At 53.1% G+C, this 16633-nt stretch overlaps 7 protein-coding genes across 7 annotated transcripts; 5 read left to right on the top strand and 2 right to left on the bottom strand.

The window, feature by feature from the left end:
* Positions 1–1027: 1027 nt before the first annotated feature.
* Positions 1028–1658, top strand: J4E83_008716 (uncharacterized protein; the record flags this gene model as incomplete). Its single annotated transcript, XM_049335610.1, has 2 exons — positions 1028–1034; positions 1198–1658. 2 exons carry the CDS (start codon positions 1028–1030, stop codon positions 1656–1658), a joined length of 468 nt encoding a protein of 155 aa, XP_049185346.1.
* Positions 1659–2237: 579 nt separating this feature from the next.
* On the bottom strand, positions 2238–3927 carry J4E83_008715 (uncharacterized protein; the record flags this gene model as incomplete). The annotated part of the gene is made up of 2 exons (XM_049335609.1): positions 2238–3247; positions 3294–3927. 2 exons carry the CDS (start codon positions 3925–3927, stop codon positions 2238–2240), a joined length of 1644 nt encoding a protein of 547 aa, XP_049185345.1.
* An 870-nt stretch (positions 3928–4797) lies between these two features.
* Positions 4798–8043, top strand: J4E83_008714 (uncharacterized protein; the record flags this gene model as incomplete). The annotated part of the gene is made up of 5 exons (XM_049335608.1): positions 4798–5433; positions 5478–5945; positions 5992–6386; positions 6434–6470; positions 6556–8043. The coding sequence occupies 5 exons, from the start codon at positions 4798–4800 to the stop codon at positions 8041–8043; spliced, it is 3024 nt and encodes a 1007-aa protein (XP_049185344.1).
* Positions 8044–8728: 685 nt separating this feature from the next.
* J4E83_008713 (uncharacterized protein) lies at positions 8729–12042 on the top strand (the record flags this gene model as incomplete). The annotated part of the gene is made up of 7 exons (XM_049335607.1): positions 8729–8808; positions 8867–9117; positions 9171–10094; positions 10146–10298; positions 10344–10617; positions 10668–10735; positions 10784–12042. The coding sequence occupies 7 exons, from the start codon at positions 8729–8731 to the stop codon at positions 12040–12042; spliced, it is 3009 nt and encodes a 1002-aa protein (XP_049185343.1).
* Positions 12043–12763: 721 nt separating this feature from the next.
* On the top strand, positions 12764–13594 carry J4E83_008712 (uncharacterized protein; the record flags this gene model as incomplete). Its single annotated transcript, XM_049335606.1, has 2 exons — positions 12764–12822; positions 12895–13594. 2 exons carry the CDS (start codon positions 12764–12766, stop codon positions 13592–13594), a joined length of 759 nt encoding a protein of 252 aa, XP_049185342.1.
* Positions 13595–13862: 268 nt separating this feature from the next.
* CWC2 (Pre-mRNA-splicing factor) lies at positions 13863–15092 on the top strand (the record flags this gene model as incomplete). Its single annotated transcript, XM_049335605.1, has 1 exon — positions 13863–15092. One exon carries the CDS (start codon positions 13863–13865, stop codon positions 15090–15092), a length of 1230 nt encoding a protein of 409 aa, XP_049185341.1.
* Positions 15093–15421: 329 nt separating this feature from the next.
* On the bottom strand, positions 15422–16609 carry J4E83_008710 (uncharacterized protein; the record flags this gene model as incomplete). The annotated part of the gene is made up of 1 exon (XM_049335604.1): positions 15422–16609. One exon carries the CDS (start codon positions 16607–16609, stop codon positions 15422–15424), a length of 1188 nt encoding a protein of 395 aa, XP_049185340.1.
* Positions 16610–16633: the final 24 nt, after the last annotated feature.

The following is a 16633-nucleotide window of genomic DNA, read 5'->3' as shown; positions in this document are numbered from 1 at the left end:
GGCCCTTCGCGAACGGCTGGCTACCGTTGTAGGTAGTGACGAAGTAAAGACTATCATCAGGGCTTTCCACGAGGAGAAGTGGGCGTATTGTCCATTGTCTTTGACACTGGACATGGACATGGATTTATCCGGCACGAAAATCATCCCTCCCTATTGTTGGAAGACAAGGCTTCTCGAGAAGGGGGGGACTGCGTCGATATACTGGGTGGCTGTGCAAAAGGATCTTGTTTCGGATGAGGCGCTTACAATTGCACTACAAGACTCATGTTACATGGACGAGCATTTTGGAGAGGTAAAACTTATGAAAACATGCTCTTAGATTGATCTGACCTTCTCAAGTGTTACCAAATGGCGCTCAAGTCCTACCATGGTAACAAAAGACAGTGTTTCGAGACCGAAAAGAAGGCATTCTCTATGTTAAGCACGAGCGATAAAGTGCCCATACTGAAGTGTCTAGGTTCATATACTCACGACTATCATGATGGAAAAGAGCGGGAGGGTACTTACAATCTCTTGTTGGAATATGGCGAGAGAGACTTGTACCAAGCATGGGCGGACGAGACCAACGTTCCACCAGTACAAGCACAGGAGATACTACGAAACTGGAAATCACTCTTCGAAGTTGCTGAAGCCATCCGCCATGTTCATTACCTTGAACCCGGAATTCGGGGGTTTGTATCCCTGACACCCTACGAACTTCAGTACTGACCTGGAAAAGGTTACACGCAGATATCAAGCCCGACAACATTCTCAGCGTTCGTGGACGGCTGAAGCTGGCAGATTTCGGCTTTTCCAGTTTTGAGACTGGTATCGAAGGGCATGACGGCTCTGAAACGACAACCTCAATAAGGGGGTGTACTGACACGTATGGTAAGTCTTCGTGATGCCAAAAGACTTCAGAATGTTGCTAACTCTCCGTGGGTGCACCTGAAGTGTCTCGAATGAAACAGCCAGACGGCACCTCGACCGGAGTTTCGCAGTCTATTGACGCCTGGTCATTTGGTTGTGTACTGTCAGTCGCCGCGACATGGACAGTCCTGGGGTTTCAGGGTATACGTCAATATGAACGGCTTCGACAGCTATCCCCAACTAACAGCCAAGACGGCCTGAATTTAGATCGGTTCCACGACGGCTTTCATGTTCTACCAGAGGTAGGAAAATGGCACGACTATCTTCGTGGACATCTCCGTCATTCAGATACGACGACGGAGCTCGTTCTGACTTTGATCGAGGATAAGCTGCTACGCGCAGAGCCGGCAGCAAGAAGCAACCTAGAGGAGCTCTGCGGGAAGCTGCAAGATTTGAGCGAGTTTGCAGAACGAAAGATCCAAAGCCTCGAGAAATTTTCCAGGGATGTGGATCCTGTACTCATGGCGGCCTTATCGAGCATTGAAGAAGAAGCTCAAATCCAGAGATCGACAGGATCAAAGCTTAATCTCTCACAACAATCATGGTATCAGCTCAACCCTCGGGCACAACTCTCCATGCGGATGAACAAGGAAGAGATGATCCAAAATCAATCGTTTGGTCAAACGGCCCATCGAAAGCAAATTCTGGAGGAGAAGCTTAAAGACTTTTACGACAAACAGGTAAACAACGGGCCGCAGACCGTACAAGCTGTGCATAACAGCGCTGTCACACAGAGTTTGGTTGATTAGACAATTCCAAAAGGACTACACTTTGGTCGCTGCGACGTCAAGCAAAGAGTCCGTAGCTTCAAGCCAATGATCAAAGACAACTAGACACAGATACTCACCCACCGAACGGCGCACGTCCACCTTTGGAAAGGAATCATCCTACAACACCACCATCATCGTCCAAGCGCCGTAAAGAAAAGTCTCGGGCAGTAGTACTACACTTCACGACGATGAAGCCTTGAAAATACAGCCACATGGCAATTCATTCGGGATCGTCTCGCCTGGTAGCGTCATTAGAGGGTCGTTTGAACACACATGATACAATACCTTTTCCGCCTGTTTTGGTGCGCGTCCGTTTTTTTCTAGATGAGAGACATAACCAAACTTCTTCGTCTGTCGGCGTGATGAGAATGGGTTCGTGTGTAAGATCGATTGTCCGACCAGCCACCGAGGAGACTCCGTGTCGACTTAGTGCCGGCTCATGACGAGATGGTGCACAAGCAAGAAAGGAAGTGCTTGAAAGTGTGCCGTCGAACTTATGTATCTACACAATGATCATACATACAAAGGATACAATACCGCCAACATCGAGCGAAGACCTCAACGATGCACATATCTAAAGCCGATCCTCTTCCTCAGCGCCGCACGCTCCGACAGCTGCTCCGCAACAAAGCGCACACTAGGCTTCTCGATCTTCCTAGCGCCCTCCCTCAGGTATCTGCTGTGTCTCGAAGCCGTGCGAACAGGGTCTGGGGTATACGGTGTCGCATCGAACCTGCGAACCAGCAGTATAGGCTTGACGTGAATCTCCTTCGGGGCACGCCGACGAGCGCGTCGTATGATCTCCCTTGAACGTATCGATATCGTCGGTTTTACTGGCTTGTACGAGTCGACGACGCGAGCAGACGGTGCTTTGCTGGGAGGGAGGGAAATGAAGTTGTAGGCCGTGGTGTTGGAGGCGCGCTTGCGACGGGGCGCTCGGCTTGTTGTTTGTGCGGCTGTGGGGGTTACTTCTCTAGATGATGGTTGAGAGGTAGTTTCACTGGGAGTAGATTTGTTTGGAGTCTCACCTTGGGGTTGAGATACAGGCTCAGAACCCGTCGAGGACTCAGGAGTCGTGGTAGGCTCTTGCGCTTTTGGCGTCTTCTTGGCGGTAGCATTGAGTGCTGTAATGTCTGGCCTCCTAGAGCCGGGTCCCAGCGGTTTCGGCTTAGTATTCTTTACTGTGGTGTAAACAGTGCCCTTGACAGCAACACCTCCAGTCGGCCCCTCAATCCATACATCGTATATACTGCCATATTGCAATTTCTTCTTCTCCAAGCCGCATATGCGCATCTCCTCGTCGCAGTACAGCGGCGCTAGATTGCGATATTCGATCGACTCCAGATCATGCTTTCCCCCGGTTTGTGCATACACATGATGGCTTATGGTTTTCAACATGAGGAGCAGGGAAAGAGGACCGTGAACTAGCAGGTTGCGGTGGCCTTCGACGTTACGGGCGTACTCGGGATCGAGGTGTATGCGATGGGCGTTGAAGGTAAGAGCAGAGAAGCGGAAAAGAAGGGCGCGATCGGGTGTGAGGGCGTGGGAGAAGTCTGGCTTCCCAGGCGCTACATAGAGTCAGTAGATAGTCGGGAGGGTTGTCAGAGTACGCACGCTGCAGATACTTCACGGTGGCCATCTGCCCGGCCTTGACTGCCTCCAATTCGGCAGCGGGGCGCTCCTTGAAAAAGACGAGGTTACGCTCCTCCTTCACGATGGCGTCGCCCCAATCGTCGCCGTCTCGCAACTGCTGCTCGAGATAAGTCTTTAGTTTTTTACCTCCATTCTTTCCCAGTTTGCCATGCTTCGCGTTGTACGCTCTCCCTACGATGTCCACCCGTGCAAAACGCCGCTCGATCGTGACAAAGATCTTGGCAGTGTCGCCTTCTCCGTGCAGTCGGACATGCTTTATGTGCTCCGTCCCAGACATTGGAAAGTCGACTCTAAAGCCGCGGTTACGGTCGTAATACTCGTCGGGTCGTATTTGTATCGAGCCGCCAGCCCACATGCGCCGAACCCACGGCCCGCCCGGGCTCTGCGACGCGTCTGTTCCATCTGGGAGTAATTCGTTTGTCAGGACCGCGGGATTGAACCATATCAAGTGATGGCCAAACGGCACCATGCGACTACGCACACCGGGGGCATAGCACCATTCTTGAGGTAGGAAACCCGTGATGCTTTGCGATAGCTTGAATTCGTGCGGAGTGGCGATGAACTCAGGAAGGTGTATGACATCTCGCTGCAACATTTCGGTGCGCAGCTCTTGGAACCATGGCGGATCCACCGAATTGGCTGAAGAATAGCATCGCAGCGGTATTCTTCGCCATTGCGTGCGATTCGCGTTGTCCCAAGCAATCCGACGTGCGCGCGGGGTCCGGAGCAGCATTGGGAAGAAGGTCTGCGGACATCGCAAGACCCGCCGCAGATGCTATCTTTGAAGTCTTGGCGATTTAATGACGTAGGCGACTTGACCGTTTGAATGCCCATCACTTGTACGTAGCTTGACACTTCACCTATTACAACCATTGCTAACCTCCGACATGCGCCAGTCTTCATATACTACGCGCTTGCAAAGCTGTGAAGATGCAACAGCCATGCCAATCCAACCGCCAATGTCATGCCCGGCTGACCGCCTCGCTGCGACCCACTTGTTAGCAACACCCATCATCTTCACACCATAGACGTAGCTTGCATTGAACTCGCATCCTAAGTTCAAGCTTGCAACTGATATCGCGTCACGCGTCTTGGCGTGTTTGTTTGTGTTCCTCATTCGGCTACCCACGAGCGTCGCACCTTCTTCACGTCCACCCCGGCTTCATCTTCACCGCCAACGCCATCGTTTCCTTGCAAACAACGCCTTTACCTCATAAGCGAGTCTCCAGTATGTGTGCAGTCTACCAAACTCGTGGGTTGCTGTTTCGTCTGCGTCTGAACCGCGTTCGTCATGCTAAGCCACGGAAGCCCACAGCGACTGCCACAACATAGTCAGCCGTATACGCACGAGGTGACGGTTTCCATACACGTGAACAACGTGTCACCCCAAATTGTCACTCACCGTACATCCCTGGGACAGGAAAGTGCTGGACGCCTTCACACGCAGGATATCACCTGCACAGCGATGACGAGCAAGATGGAGCTTCTGGAGTGTCCCATGTGTGACTTCACCGTGCTTCAGAAAGATGACTACATTCTGCAACTACACTTTGAGCAAGTGCATACCGAGAACTCTCCTTTCGTGATAGAAGACGACCCAGAACCGTTACCCCCTTCGTTGCCCCTCAGGCCTTCCTCACTCCGCCACGACACTGAGGACACGCCTTCCTCCGACGACTCAGAAGAGGAGGAAAGCACTACAGTGTGCCCTGACCCCAACTGCGGCGAAGTCGTTCCTCTCTCCGACTTCAACGACCATCTCGAATACCACAACGCAGAAACTTTATCATTTGACGAGACTACAGGAAAGTATCATTCTCATCATTCATCCGCTACTATGCAAGGCTCGACCTCATCACGTCGTTCCCATGCAAGTCAGGCAAGGACCACAACATCCGAGCGAAGTTTCAGCACAGACTTGTCAGATGCTTTGAAGAGGACTGATGGTCACGGCCGCAAATCGAAGAAGCACCCACATCGGCATCGGCGCGACACCGATGAGAGCGAGAAGAGTACCATCGGAAGGAGTATTCTAGGCTTTAATCCTTTTGCGAAACCCGATAAGTCCGTCAAGCCACCGATCAAAAGTGCTCGGCTAGGTGTAAGTCAATCTTCCTTTTGGCAGGGCGTAGCTAATCTCCGCAGAAATCCGAACTGGGACCCTACGCTTGGGAAAATCGAATGCCTAGGTGGCTGCACGATCAGCTGGATGCCGGCCCCAAGATCACTGCCGTCAACCGCATCGGCCGAGATGGTCGCCTCATCAAGCATGATCAGGTGCAGAACGAGACGCCAGGCATCATTCCCATCCTCGCCCAACTATCTGCTCTTGATCGGACCGTGAAGGAAGCATATTACTGTCATCCATCGACACTCCACGTCGGTAAAACCCCAAGCGAAGGCGGCTTTTGCGGTTACCGGAACATACAAATGCTGCTGTCCTACATCCAAGGCGCCAAGGCTCAAGGCTACGAAGAATTCCCAGGACGGCTGCCGACTATTCTGAAGATGCAAGATCACATTGAAGATGCTTGGGATAAAGGCATCAACTCAATCGGCCGTGTCCAAACTGGTGGTATACGTGATACCAGAAAGTACATCGGCACACCAGAGGTAACATCTTACTCACCTTCAACTGTTCTCTGCTAATATGTAGCAGGCTCAAGCCTTTTTCCTCAACTCAGAAATCAACTGCGCTGTCGAGCAGTTCAGCGACAATAAAGGTCGCGCCATTGCGGCCCATGAGCTTCTCCTCGCTGCCATGGAACGATATTTTGCGCGAGCGGCTGCCAGCGACGGATCCAATGTCTCCAAGACTCTTCTACCGCCTATCTACCTTCAGCAACCAGGACACTCGATCAGCATTGTCGGTTTTGAGCGCCGCTTTGACGGCTCATGCAATCTGGTCGTCTTCGATCCCATGTATCTCACGAGTCCTGCGATGCATAAGCTGCTTGGTCGGAAAAGCATCAGGACAGCTCGACCCGAGGTTCTGTACGCATATCGTCGCGGAGCTGGGAAGCTTAAGAAATACGCTGCTTACGAGATTCTGATGTATGTTATTAGTCGATAAGCGTTTGTCGCATGCTAACTTTGCTCAGGCTCACTGCATCACCGCCTTTGTTTCCCGCTTGGGATGTATGAGCATCCATCCTCAAGCCTGACTCTTGCATATAATAGCACAGTCCGTTTCTATGACATCTACTGAACGTTGCTCTTCTAGGTACTTCGTCAATTCCCCGAGTGCCGCTTCGTGTACGTCTTCTTCCGTGCACGCACCCTCGGATACGACGTGTATCCAGAAGACTATTTCCTACGAAACTTTCCGTGGCAACAGTACGGCGGACTGTGGTCTTGCGACGATGCTCGGTTCGCCCGAGCGGAGCCGATGAACCCACTCACAGCTCTGGCTCTACGTCGTATCACGGGCGAAGGGTCTTCGAGCTCCAGCAATACCAATAGTCCCACAAGTCCCACAAGCTTCTTCACAAACAGCTGTTTTCAGCACATGCCAGCAGATGAGCATGATCGACTTCCTTCATGGCTGGGCTCGCTCGATGGTTCGGCGAATGGCTTTGTGAGCCCACCCCGATACGGCGACAATAGTCCTGTTTACAACATGGGTACAATGAGCGCTGCTCTGCCTCAGCCTAGGGCAATGAAGCCACAACTGTCACTTCTGACGGATGTTGGAAGAAAGTATCCTGGATTCCCCACGCCCTTGTCCCCTACCCTGCCAGCAAAGGAGGCTTACCCTTCGCCTGCATCTGACGCTGGAAACAGAGCTACAACACCTCGCGCTATGAGCCCTGCAATGCGTACAGTGAGCCCGATGAGCATCGACGGCTCAGCCACGTGCTGGCCTTCCCTTCGTTGCGAGTCTCATGGACATGCTCAGCATGCGTCACAGATGGGTCTCATCGACAATGTACTCTTGGGTCCTCAGCAGATGCGTAATGGATGCCGCACTCCATCAGCATCCTCGCAAGTCATTACCGGTCTCGCGAGTCCTCCTGTCAGTCCATCACGATGTGTATCTCCGCGTACGACCATGCTGAAGAAGTTTGCCGGAAAGCAAGGTTACCAAGACCTATCGCCAAAGTCCATGCAAGATCTAAGGCTTGAACTCGAAGTCCATCCCAGCGCTCGCAATCACAACGCATACCCAGCGTCTCCACCTTTATCTATTCGCTCTTTCTCGTCAGCTTCCCACCGTCAGCCGGCATCGCCTTCTTTTGCTATCGCCAACGGCGTGGAGTCGGAGGCAACGTCGCCCATTGATCCTTCCGGTACCATGCTCTTCTACACATCTAATCGCAGCGTCGAGTCAGGTCTGCTCGGCGTCTGCCCGCTTTCTGAACCCCAGGTCGCTGAGTACAGATTCTGGCGTCCCTGCGGGAGACGCATCTGTGGGTTTGGATGCGGAGGCGCGAATGTAGGCGAGGCGGCTGCTGCGAAGCGGCTATTTCGACAAGCCGAGGAGGTCATCCCTGAGATGGAGGACGAGGTTGATAATGATGATGCAGGAATGGCGCAGAGTGACGAGCACGAGTATGGTCTCGATGGCCAGGCCGACAACAGTACGAGTGATGCAGGTCATGCCAATGGAGACGGCAAGTTCAGCACGAGCACTTGGGCAGGTCGTCGACTGGTGATGGACTGGAACCAGTTCTTGTCAGGCTGCGAGAGGGACGGCATTGCGCAATTCTGATTGAGTGCAGATAGGGTGAGGGGTATTGCTACGTCTCCATGACTTGGCGGCATTGCGACGGAGGTACTCGGGGGTACTCTGAGGTACTATGGGGCTCACTACAGGATCGTGATCGGGGGCCTTTTTGTCTTTTGAGTTTGTCTATAACACTCGTTCATTACTTGATTGCCCAACATGAGGTCGTGCTGTTCGTCGTCGCGGTTTTGCCTTGTCGGGCACATGATGCCGCGTTCAGCTGCCCAAAGACGTAGGCGTGGCTAAATGTGGCGTCGAGATGTCGTAGGGCATAGTTCGCAACACTAAACTGGCGTCTGGATGTCAAAAATCTATTACGGGGCAAGTGACGTGCCTTGAAATCCGAGTCGAGCTAGGCTGGATGACCCAATCGGCGATGATGACCAGCTAATCACCCGGCGTGTGCAGCCAGCGCTGCAGAGATCAAAAACCAGTATGATCTGCCGGCCTAGACCGCGTAGACTCTCGTACTCATATGTCCTGTTCCTCGCCCCCAGCCCTGGATGCCCGTGAGAATTTCGCCGTCCCGGGTCTCAGGTCGCCTCTTGACAGGCACGCGCTCGTGGGGTGTGGTATGACGTCACGCGGATCTTCCTTCTCTCAGCACGCTTCTTCCTACCACCTGCTTTCGCTTTGAGACACGCCGAGCGCGTTCGCCTGCATCTGCGCCATGGAGAACCTTGACAAGTTGTCTGCGACGGGCCTGCCAGTGTTTGATCTGAATGCGGAGAACCTGTGGCGCAAGGACTGGTGAGAAGACGACCAAGATGCATGCGCTCCTGCTGGGCCCGTACTGACACCCGCCCAGGACTAAAACCACCATCGGCTCGCGCGAGTCGTGGCCTGTTGCATTAACATGTCTCGTCCACACGTGCGTGCTGCCCATGCCCCACTGCAGCGCCATCTTCTGGGGCCAGGACCTGATAGTTATACACAACCTCGCCTGGGAAAAGGCACGGGGTGGTCTTGATGGCCAGGCCACCCTCGCGCGCGAAAGCTACGGCCATGAGGCGCTCGGCACGCTACGGACGGTGCTGAGAGGGCGTACGGTCAAGGTGGGTAAGCATCAGCTACGACCATGTTTCCCGCATCTAGCCAACTGACCCTTCTAGCTGCTAGGTATTTCCTCAAGGACTTCGCCGAAGACCATGAGACGCAGCTTCTCCTCAGTACTATCTTAGACGAGAGCGGCACACGACAGGGCGTATTGGCCCAGCTGCTCGAGAACCGGCCTGTAGACCGCTACATGCCCATTGAGGGTATCGATGAATTTTCGCGCCAAAATCCAGGGAGACGAGTCAAGGACAATGAGTCTCAACAGAAAGGCAAGCACAACAGCAAGACCGAGCAGGCAGATTCCATGCAAACCAACATGTTCCAGCGCTTTGCCGAGCTGCTGCCCAATGGCCTGGCCATTCTCGACAAGGACGCCGAAGCCATCTTCGTGAACGACGGCTTCTTCAAGCTGACCACGAACAAGGGCAACAACGAGTTTCGATCGTGGCCGGAGAGCATTCACCCCGATGACTACGAAGACGTCATGGCTGCATATCGCAAGGCATTCGAAAGCCGCACAGAGCTGCAGATAGAGTTTAGATGCGACGTCGCTGAGCCTGAGGAAATGAAGTCCAAGGGAGAGCAGTGGAGACTTTTCTTGCTCAAGCCTCTGAGTGAGGAGGCTGATGCCGGTTTTATTAGCGCCGTTATCGACATCACCGATATCAAACATGCCCAATTAACCCAAGAGAAAGCTGCCAATGATGCCAAAGAGCGCAAGGAGCAACAGGAGAGGTTTATTGACATGGTTTCCCATGAGATTCGAAATCCTCTTTCTGCCGTCCTGCATTTAGCTGAAGAAGTGAGAGAGATTACCAAAGAAATTGGGGCGCAACACGAAGACATCCACGACCAGGTGGCCGATATCTTGGACGCTGCCGACACTATACTGCTTTGCGTCTCACATCAGAACACTCTTGTAGACGACATTCTATCTTTTTCCAAGCTCGACTCTATGATGTTGTCCTTAGTACCCCGACGTGAGTTTCCCCACTAGCATAACGTATGATCATTTCACTAACAGACTATAGCAACAAGACCTAAATGGGAGTTCTCCCAAGCACTTCGAGTGTTCCATTCCGAGTTCAAAGCCAAGAACATCAAGTTCCACTATGCCATGGACGTCTCATATGAGGAACAGAAAGTGGACCATGTTGTCGCCGATCTGAACCGCATGAAGCAAGGTAAATAACTTGTGCTATCTTCCCAAGACACGCTGACGTCTTTAGTACTGGTCAACTTGATAACCAACGCTATCAAGTTTACTTCCAAGAAGAACGGCGACAGAAACATTACTGTATCTATGGGTGCATCCACCAAACGGCCTACGTCTTACCCCCCAAACGTCATTTATTTCAGTGAAGAGAAAGAGGCTTTCCACCTTGATTCCACAATGACATCGGAATGGGGCGCCGGAGCTGCCATGTACTTGATGGTAGCCGTCAAAGATACTGGTATAGGCATTAGCAAAGATGGCCAGGCCAAACTGTTCGAACGATTCAGGTACATTATCTCTCAAACACATCAAAAGTACCAAGCTCACCATATGACAGACAAGCGACACCCAAGACACAGGAGAGATATGGTGGCTCAGGTCTTGGTCTGTTCATTTCACGCAAATGTGAGTTCATGCCCCTGCTTCATACGCCATTAGCTAATATATGCCCAGTGTGCACACTGCACGGTGGAGACATTGGCGTGAGTTCGAAAGAAGGGGAAGGTTCGACATTCGGCTTCTTCTTCAAAGTGCGTCGCGCGGTCGGCGAGAATGGTGAGGGGCGGCCGACACAGTCTCGAAGCAACTCGGAAACCTCAAACTCGTCCTCTCGGCCAGGAGAGTCCGGATCGCGGCCGTCTCGTCCACCCATCAGTCGTGCAAACTCGAATCTCTCAAGCATCAAAGAACGGAAGAATGAGCGTCCTGAAGCGAAGACGCTCGCAAGTCATGGCGGTGTGGATACAGAGGATGTCGATCCTTCACTCAAGCATCCACCAGTAGAGAATCATCCGGAGTCGCATCCGGACTCGAACGAGGATTCGCGCTACAAAGAGACGGAGGAGGCCACCGAAGATATCAGGACACAGAAGCCACATATGGAAAGGAAACTACCCGACCTAAGGAGAGGTGAGACGTCACGCCAGGAGGACGATGCGAAAGAGATTACGAGATCCCAGAGTGACCAGCGCAACGAAGACACACATACCCTTCTCCTCGTGGAAGACAACCTCATCAACCAGAAAGTGCTGCGACGGCAGCTCCAATCCCGTGGTTTCCAAGTGTTTACTGCGAACAACGGACAGGAAGCCATCGACGCAGTCGCCGAGCGCGGACAAATGGCGGACAACGGCCCCAATGATCGCAATTACTTCGACTGCATACTCATGGACCAGGAAATGCCAATCAAAGATGGCAATGCGGCGACGCAAGAGATCAGACAACTACAGGATGAGGGCAAGGCTGGGTATAGCCACATTCTCGGTGTCTCTGCAAACGTACGGGAAGCGCAGACTAACAGCATGCGCGATGCCGGTATGGACGACGTCATCTCCAAGCCATTCAAGGTCGACGATCTGGTCAAGAAAGTTCGTGGGTTGGTGCTCAACGGCGGTGGTGGTTCAAAACATGACAACCGGCCGAACGGTAGCTCAGATACTGGGCAGGAAAACAAGAGCAAGAATCAAGGAAAAAAGAGTGGGAATCGAGAAGATGAGGGCGCCAGCCAGCAAGACAAGGGTGGCCTCCATCCACAAGCCGCCGAACGACAAGATAAGGACGGGCATTCGAATAACGAAAGAGAGAACCTGGATCGAGGTGGCGAAAGGTCAAGATCGCGCTCCAATAGAACCGAAGGATCTCCGAAGAACGAGCCAAAGTCGCACGCCCATGTAACCGAGGGATCCGCGACGAACCAGCAACAGTCAAAATGAGTACTCTAGCGTCCCGGCGGGCCTAGAGTACGTGTATACTCGCATTTGGATTGCATGGTATTGTTCTCTGTAAATTTCGGGGCTCAGGATTGCATTGCACGGTGTTTTGGATTCGACGATCTGGAATGAAAGTTGGAATGATTGGATGAGAAATGAATATACGAGGTTGAATCACATTTATAGAAGGGATTGAGCGTTCCGGGGGATGGCGGATGGGGAGGTGGTGGAGGCTGTTGCTGTAGCTGCCCCGTCTCTGGTCCGCTTTCTTCGAGGTTATGCTAAGGGCTGCGAGGGCTGGTTCTCGTGCATTTATAAGGGACTGAGCGTTCTAGTTTTCTATTGTAGTATCTTCCGAATTTGAATTGCTACACTATTGTCGGGAGAGGTGCACTACTAGTCATGCCCAGTATGAAGGTCTTCTCCGCGTATGAAGCAAAGTCTACTCGCGAGAAGAACCTTCAGATTCGAGCGCGAAACCCAGGGGAAGCCTGGAAGTCGTGCATGAGGTGGAGTCTCCGATAATGCAAGAACCCGTAGGCACGCGAGTCATGCCTATGACATCCCACTTCCAGATGTTACCCCACCCTTTAACCAAACAAACATCACGACCGAACTCATCATCATGCATGCTAGACTTGTTTACATGCGCAGCTGCAGTCTACTACCTACTCTTCATCCGCCGTGAAATCCTAACTAATCTTCCAAACTCCTCCTACCTAACATGACGAAAGAATTCCAAGACAAGGTCGTCCTGATCACAGGCGCAGCGAGCGGTATCGGGTACGTCTCCGTCACATCCTACCACCTCGCCCCATCCAGGCCAGTAAACTCATCATGCTAACCCTCCCCCAGCCGCGCAACAGCCCTCAAACTCTCCTCGCTCGGCGCCTCCCTCGCCCTCTGCGACCTCAACTTCCCCGCCCTCAGCGCCGTAGCCTCCGAATGTAAAACCCCCACCCATCTCCGCAAAGTCGACGTAGCCTCCTCATCCCAAGTCCAAGAATTCGTCGACAGCACGATAAAAGGGCTAGGCCGCCTAGACTACGTTTTCAACTGCGCTGGCGTCAACCCCACGAGCCTGAAGCTCGAAGACACCGACGAGGAATACTGGGATAAACTCGTAAACACGAATCTCAAAGGCGTGTTCCTCGTTACAAAAGCGTGCCTTCCTTATTTGGAACGCGGCTCTGCGATTGTTAATGTAAGCAGTGTATCTGGCATCCGCGGGTCAGCGCTTCAGTCTGTGTACTGCACCACGAAGTTTGGGCTTATTGGCATGACGAAGTCGCATGCGTTGGAGTTTGGGCCGAGGGGCATTAGGGTGAATTGCGTTGCGCCGGGGTATATTGATACGCCGTCGAATGCGGGGATTGTGAAGGGTGGGGAGGCGGTGGAGAGGATGAGGAAGGGGAATGCGCTGGAGAGACTGGGTGAGCCGGAGGAGGTGGCGGATGTTGTGGCGTTTTTGTTTGGAGAGGGCGCGAGGTATGTTAATGGGGCGGTTTTGGAGATTGATGGGGGGATTAAGATGAGTAGTACTACGAGTAAGTGAGGGTGTGGAATGATAAGAGGGATCTGTATGAAATGACCGAATGATGGGTCACTTGCTTGCGAATGAAGGAACATTAATTATCTGGCCCTCGTTGGAGCTGAGCATATAGTTCCGTCTGTCAAAGTCCGATATCGTGGTCACCCAATGGGAACCTGAGGCAGACAAACTCCTTGGTCACGTGCGAGATCGCCAGCTGCGCTAGCGCCTGTCGCATGTCGAAAGTTCCGTCGCGACATCATACTCTCACCACATCACCAACACCACAGCCATGACCGAAGTACAACAACCCGCGCAAACGTCGCTCGCGACCGATACGTCTCTCGAAACCGCTACGTCGACGGAAATCGTGCCGACCACCGAACAGACGATCATCACGACCAATGCCGAGGGCAAAAAAGTTAAGAAGATCATCCGTCGCAAGCGGAGACCGGCGCGTCCACAGGTCGATCCTGCTACGATAAAGCCTCAAGAAGTCGCGCAGACGGGCAACATCTACAACGTCTGGTACAACAAATGGTCTGGCGGCGACAGGGAGGACAAGTACCTCTCCAAGACCGCGGCGCAGGGACGCTGCAACATCGCCAAGGACAGCGGATACACCAAAGCCGACAAGACACCCGGATCCTACTTCTGCCTTTTCTTTGCGCGTGGCATCTGCCCGAAGGGTGTGGACTGCGAGTACCTCCATCGCCTGCCGACCGTCACAGACCTCTTCCCGAGCAACGTCGATTGCTTTGGGCGCGACAAGCATGCAGACTACCGAGACGACATGGGCGGTGTAGGAACCTTCCAACGACAAAACCGAACGCTATACATCGGGCGCATACATCCCACAGACGACATCGAGGAGATCGTGTCGCGACACATGCAAGAATGGGGCGAGATCGAGCGAACGCGTGTCCTGACAGCGCGCGGCGTAGCCTTCGTCACCTACGTCAACGAAGCCAACTCGCAATTCGCCAAAGAAGCAATGGCCCACCAATCCTTTGACAACAACGAAATCCTAAACGTCCGCTGGGCGACCGTTGACCCCAACCCACAAGCCGCAAAGCGCGAAGCCCGTCGCATCGAGGAACAAGCCGCCGAGGCGATTCGAAAAGCCCTCCCTGCAGCCTACGTCGCCGAACTCGAAGGCAGAGACCCCGACAGCAAGAAGCGCAGGAAGGTAGAAGGTAGCTTTGGACTACAGGGCTACGAAGCACCAGATGACGTCTGGTACGCGAAGGAGAAGAGCGAGTGGGATGCAGCCAAGCAGCTCGAATCCGGTGGCATGGGCGAGCGCATGATGATTGAGGGTGGGGAGTCGGCATACCAAGATGACGGCGCCGCCGCACAACAGTACCAACAAGATGAAAGCTCAGCTGCGCAGCAGCAGGCCAATGGCATTCTATCGGGCTCTACACTAGCGGCGCTCAAGGGCTTCAAGGCTACGCCGTCGAATAAACGGCCTGCGCCTGTTGCGGGGCCGTTGGTGGATTACGGGAGTGATAGCGATTAAGTTTGGGATTGGATTGGGCAGCAGACTGAAGATTCTCACTGCGTGGGCAGGAAAGAGAAATGAGGGGAAGGATTGTACGTATAGTTTGCATGATGGAGAAAAGGACTAAGCATCTCATGGCGTACGCATAGGTTAATTGATACCCGTTCTTTTGCGCCTCGTCACATCTTGCTCTGCTGATCGATCCACCTCATACGAGGACAAATCGGAACAGGTCTGCAGCCTGCATCAAGATGAAAGTATGCAAAATAGATGATCTGACGTCAACCTATGCTCTATGGTGTTCAGCTTTTTCTTTCATGAACAACGTGGATCGGCGAGGTTGACATTTACGACGGCGGTTGTACCCTCAGTTTCTTCGGCACTTGCAGCTTCTTTGTTGGCTCGGGATCGCGTTTCGCTACTACATTGGCATATGTAGGCTTCACCGCAGCTGCTTTCTTCGCCTGTTCAATCTTCTCCGAAGCCTCCGCCTTCGGTATAATCTTCGCCTTCTCCGTGACGAGAACCTTCCTCGCAGCCTGCACTTTCCTTACAGCATCCGCCTTCTCCTTGACCGACCTCTTAACCTCCTCCTGCCTCCTCACTTTCTCCGCCTTCTTCTTCAAATCCTCCGTCTGCTTCCTCAACCTCTCCGCCTGCCGCTTGACTTCATACGCCCTCTTCGCCCTCGCCAGAATATCATCTGTCTTAGCATACACGCTCCCTTGCACTGGCTTCCCATTCCCTTTCTCCCTCACCCACGCACTCACCATATCGAACCCAAACCAATCCTGCTCTACATTCACCATATACCCACTCGTCCCCGCTCTATCCAGCGCCCACCCATCCGTACCGCATTTATACTTCAGCCCCGCGCCTTGCTTCTGCATGGAATCGAAATCGCCGACTACAAAACTCTGCGTCCGCGTGTCAACGAAGATGTTCGGCGGCTTGATGTCGCAGTGCACGTACCCCAGTGAATGGATATGCTGGATCCCTTTTCGGATACCTTGGATACACTTTTCTGCGTCGAAGACCCGGGACTCGACTATTAGATCCCACAACGTGGTATCGTAGCGCCGGAATAGCAGTGCGGTGATACCTTGGTCCATGCCGTAGTTCACGCCGATGTAGCGGCAGATATTCGGATGTGGGTTCTTGCGTAGCACTTCACAGTTTGCTATTTCCCGGATCATGATGTCTTTGATCCAGTAAGGGTGCCCGAAGAGTTCTCGATAGTAGCGCAGGTAGTCCATTTGTTTGGCGTAGAGATGGCCTTTTGTTGCGTACTTGGCGGAGGTCATGGCGCCTTTTTTGTAGGTGGGTCGCGCGTTTGAGAGGTTGATTTTGCGTGGGGGGATGTCCCAGGTATATGGGTTGGGGTCGGGCTTGCTGTTGTCGTCTGGGATGGCGGTTTCGGCGTACCATAGTCCTGGGTACTTTTTTGAGCGGAAGAGGGCCCGTTGGGTTGTGCCGGAGATGCGTGATTTTTGGAGGATTAGGTCGTTGCTGCGGGCAGCGGCCTGAGGCGCCATCGTGGGGAAACTCGAAATATCCTT

Source organism: Alternaria metachromatica, assembly GCF_023757995.1.
Source record: "Alternaria metachromatica strain BMP 0045 chromosome Unknown scaffold_26, whole genome shotgun sequence".
NCBI classification, from domain to species: Eukaryota; Fungi; Ascomycota; class Dothideomycetes; order Pleosporales; family Pleosporaceae; genus Alternaria; species Alternaria metachromatica.
This window is presented reverse-complemented; position numbering and strand designations above follow the sequence as displayed.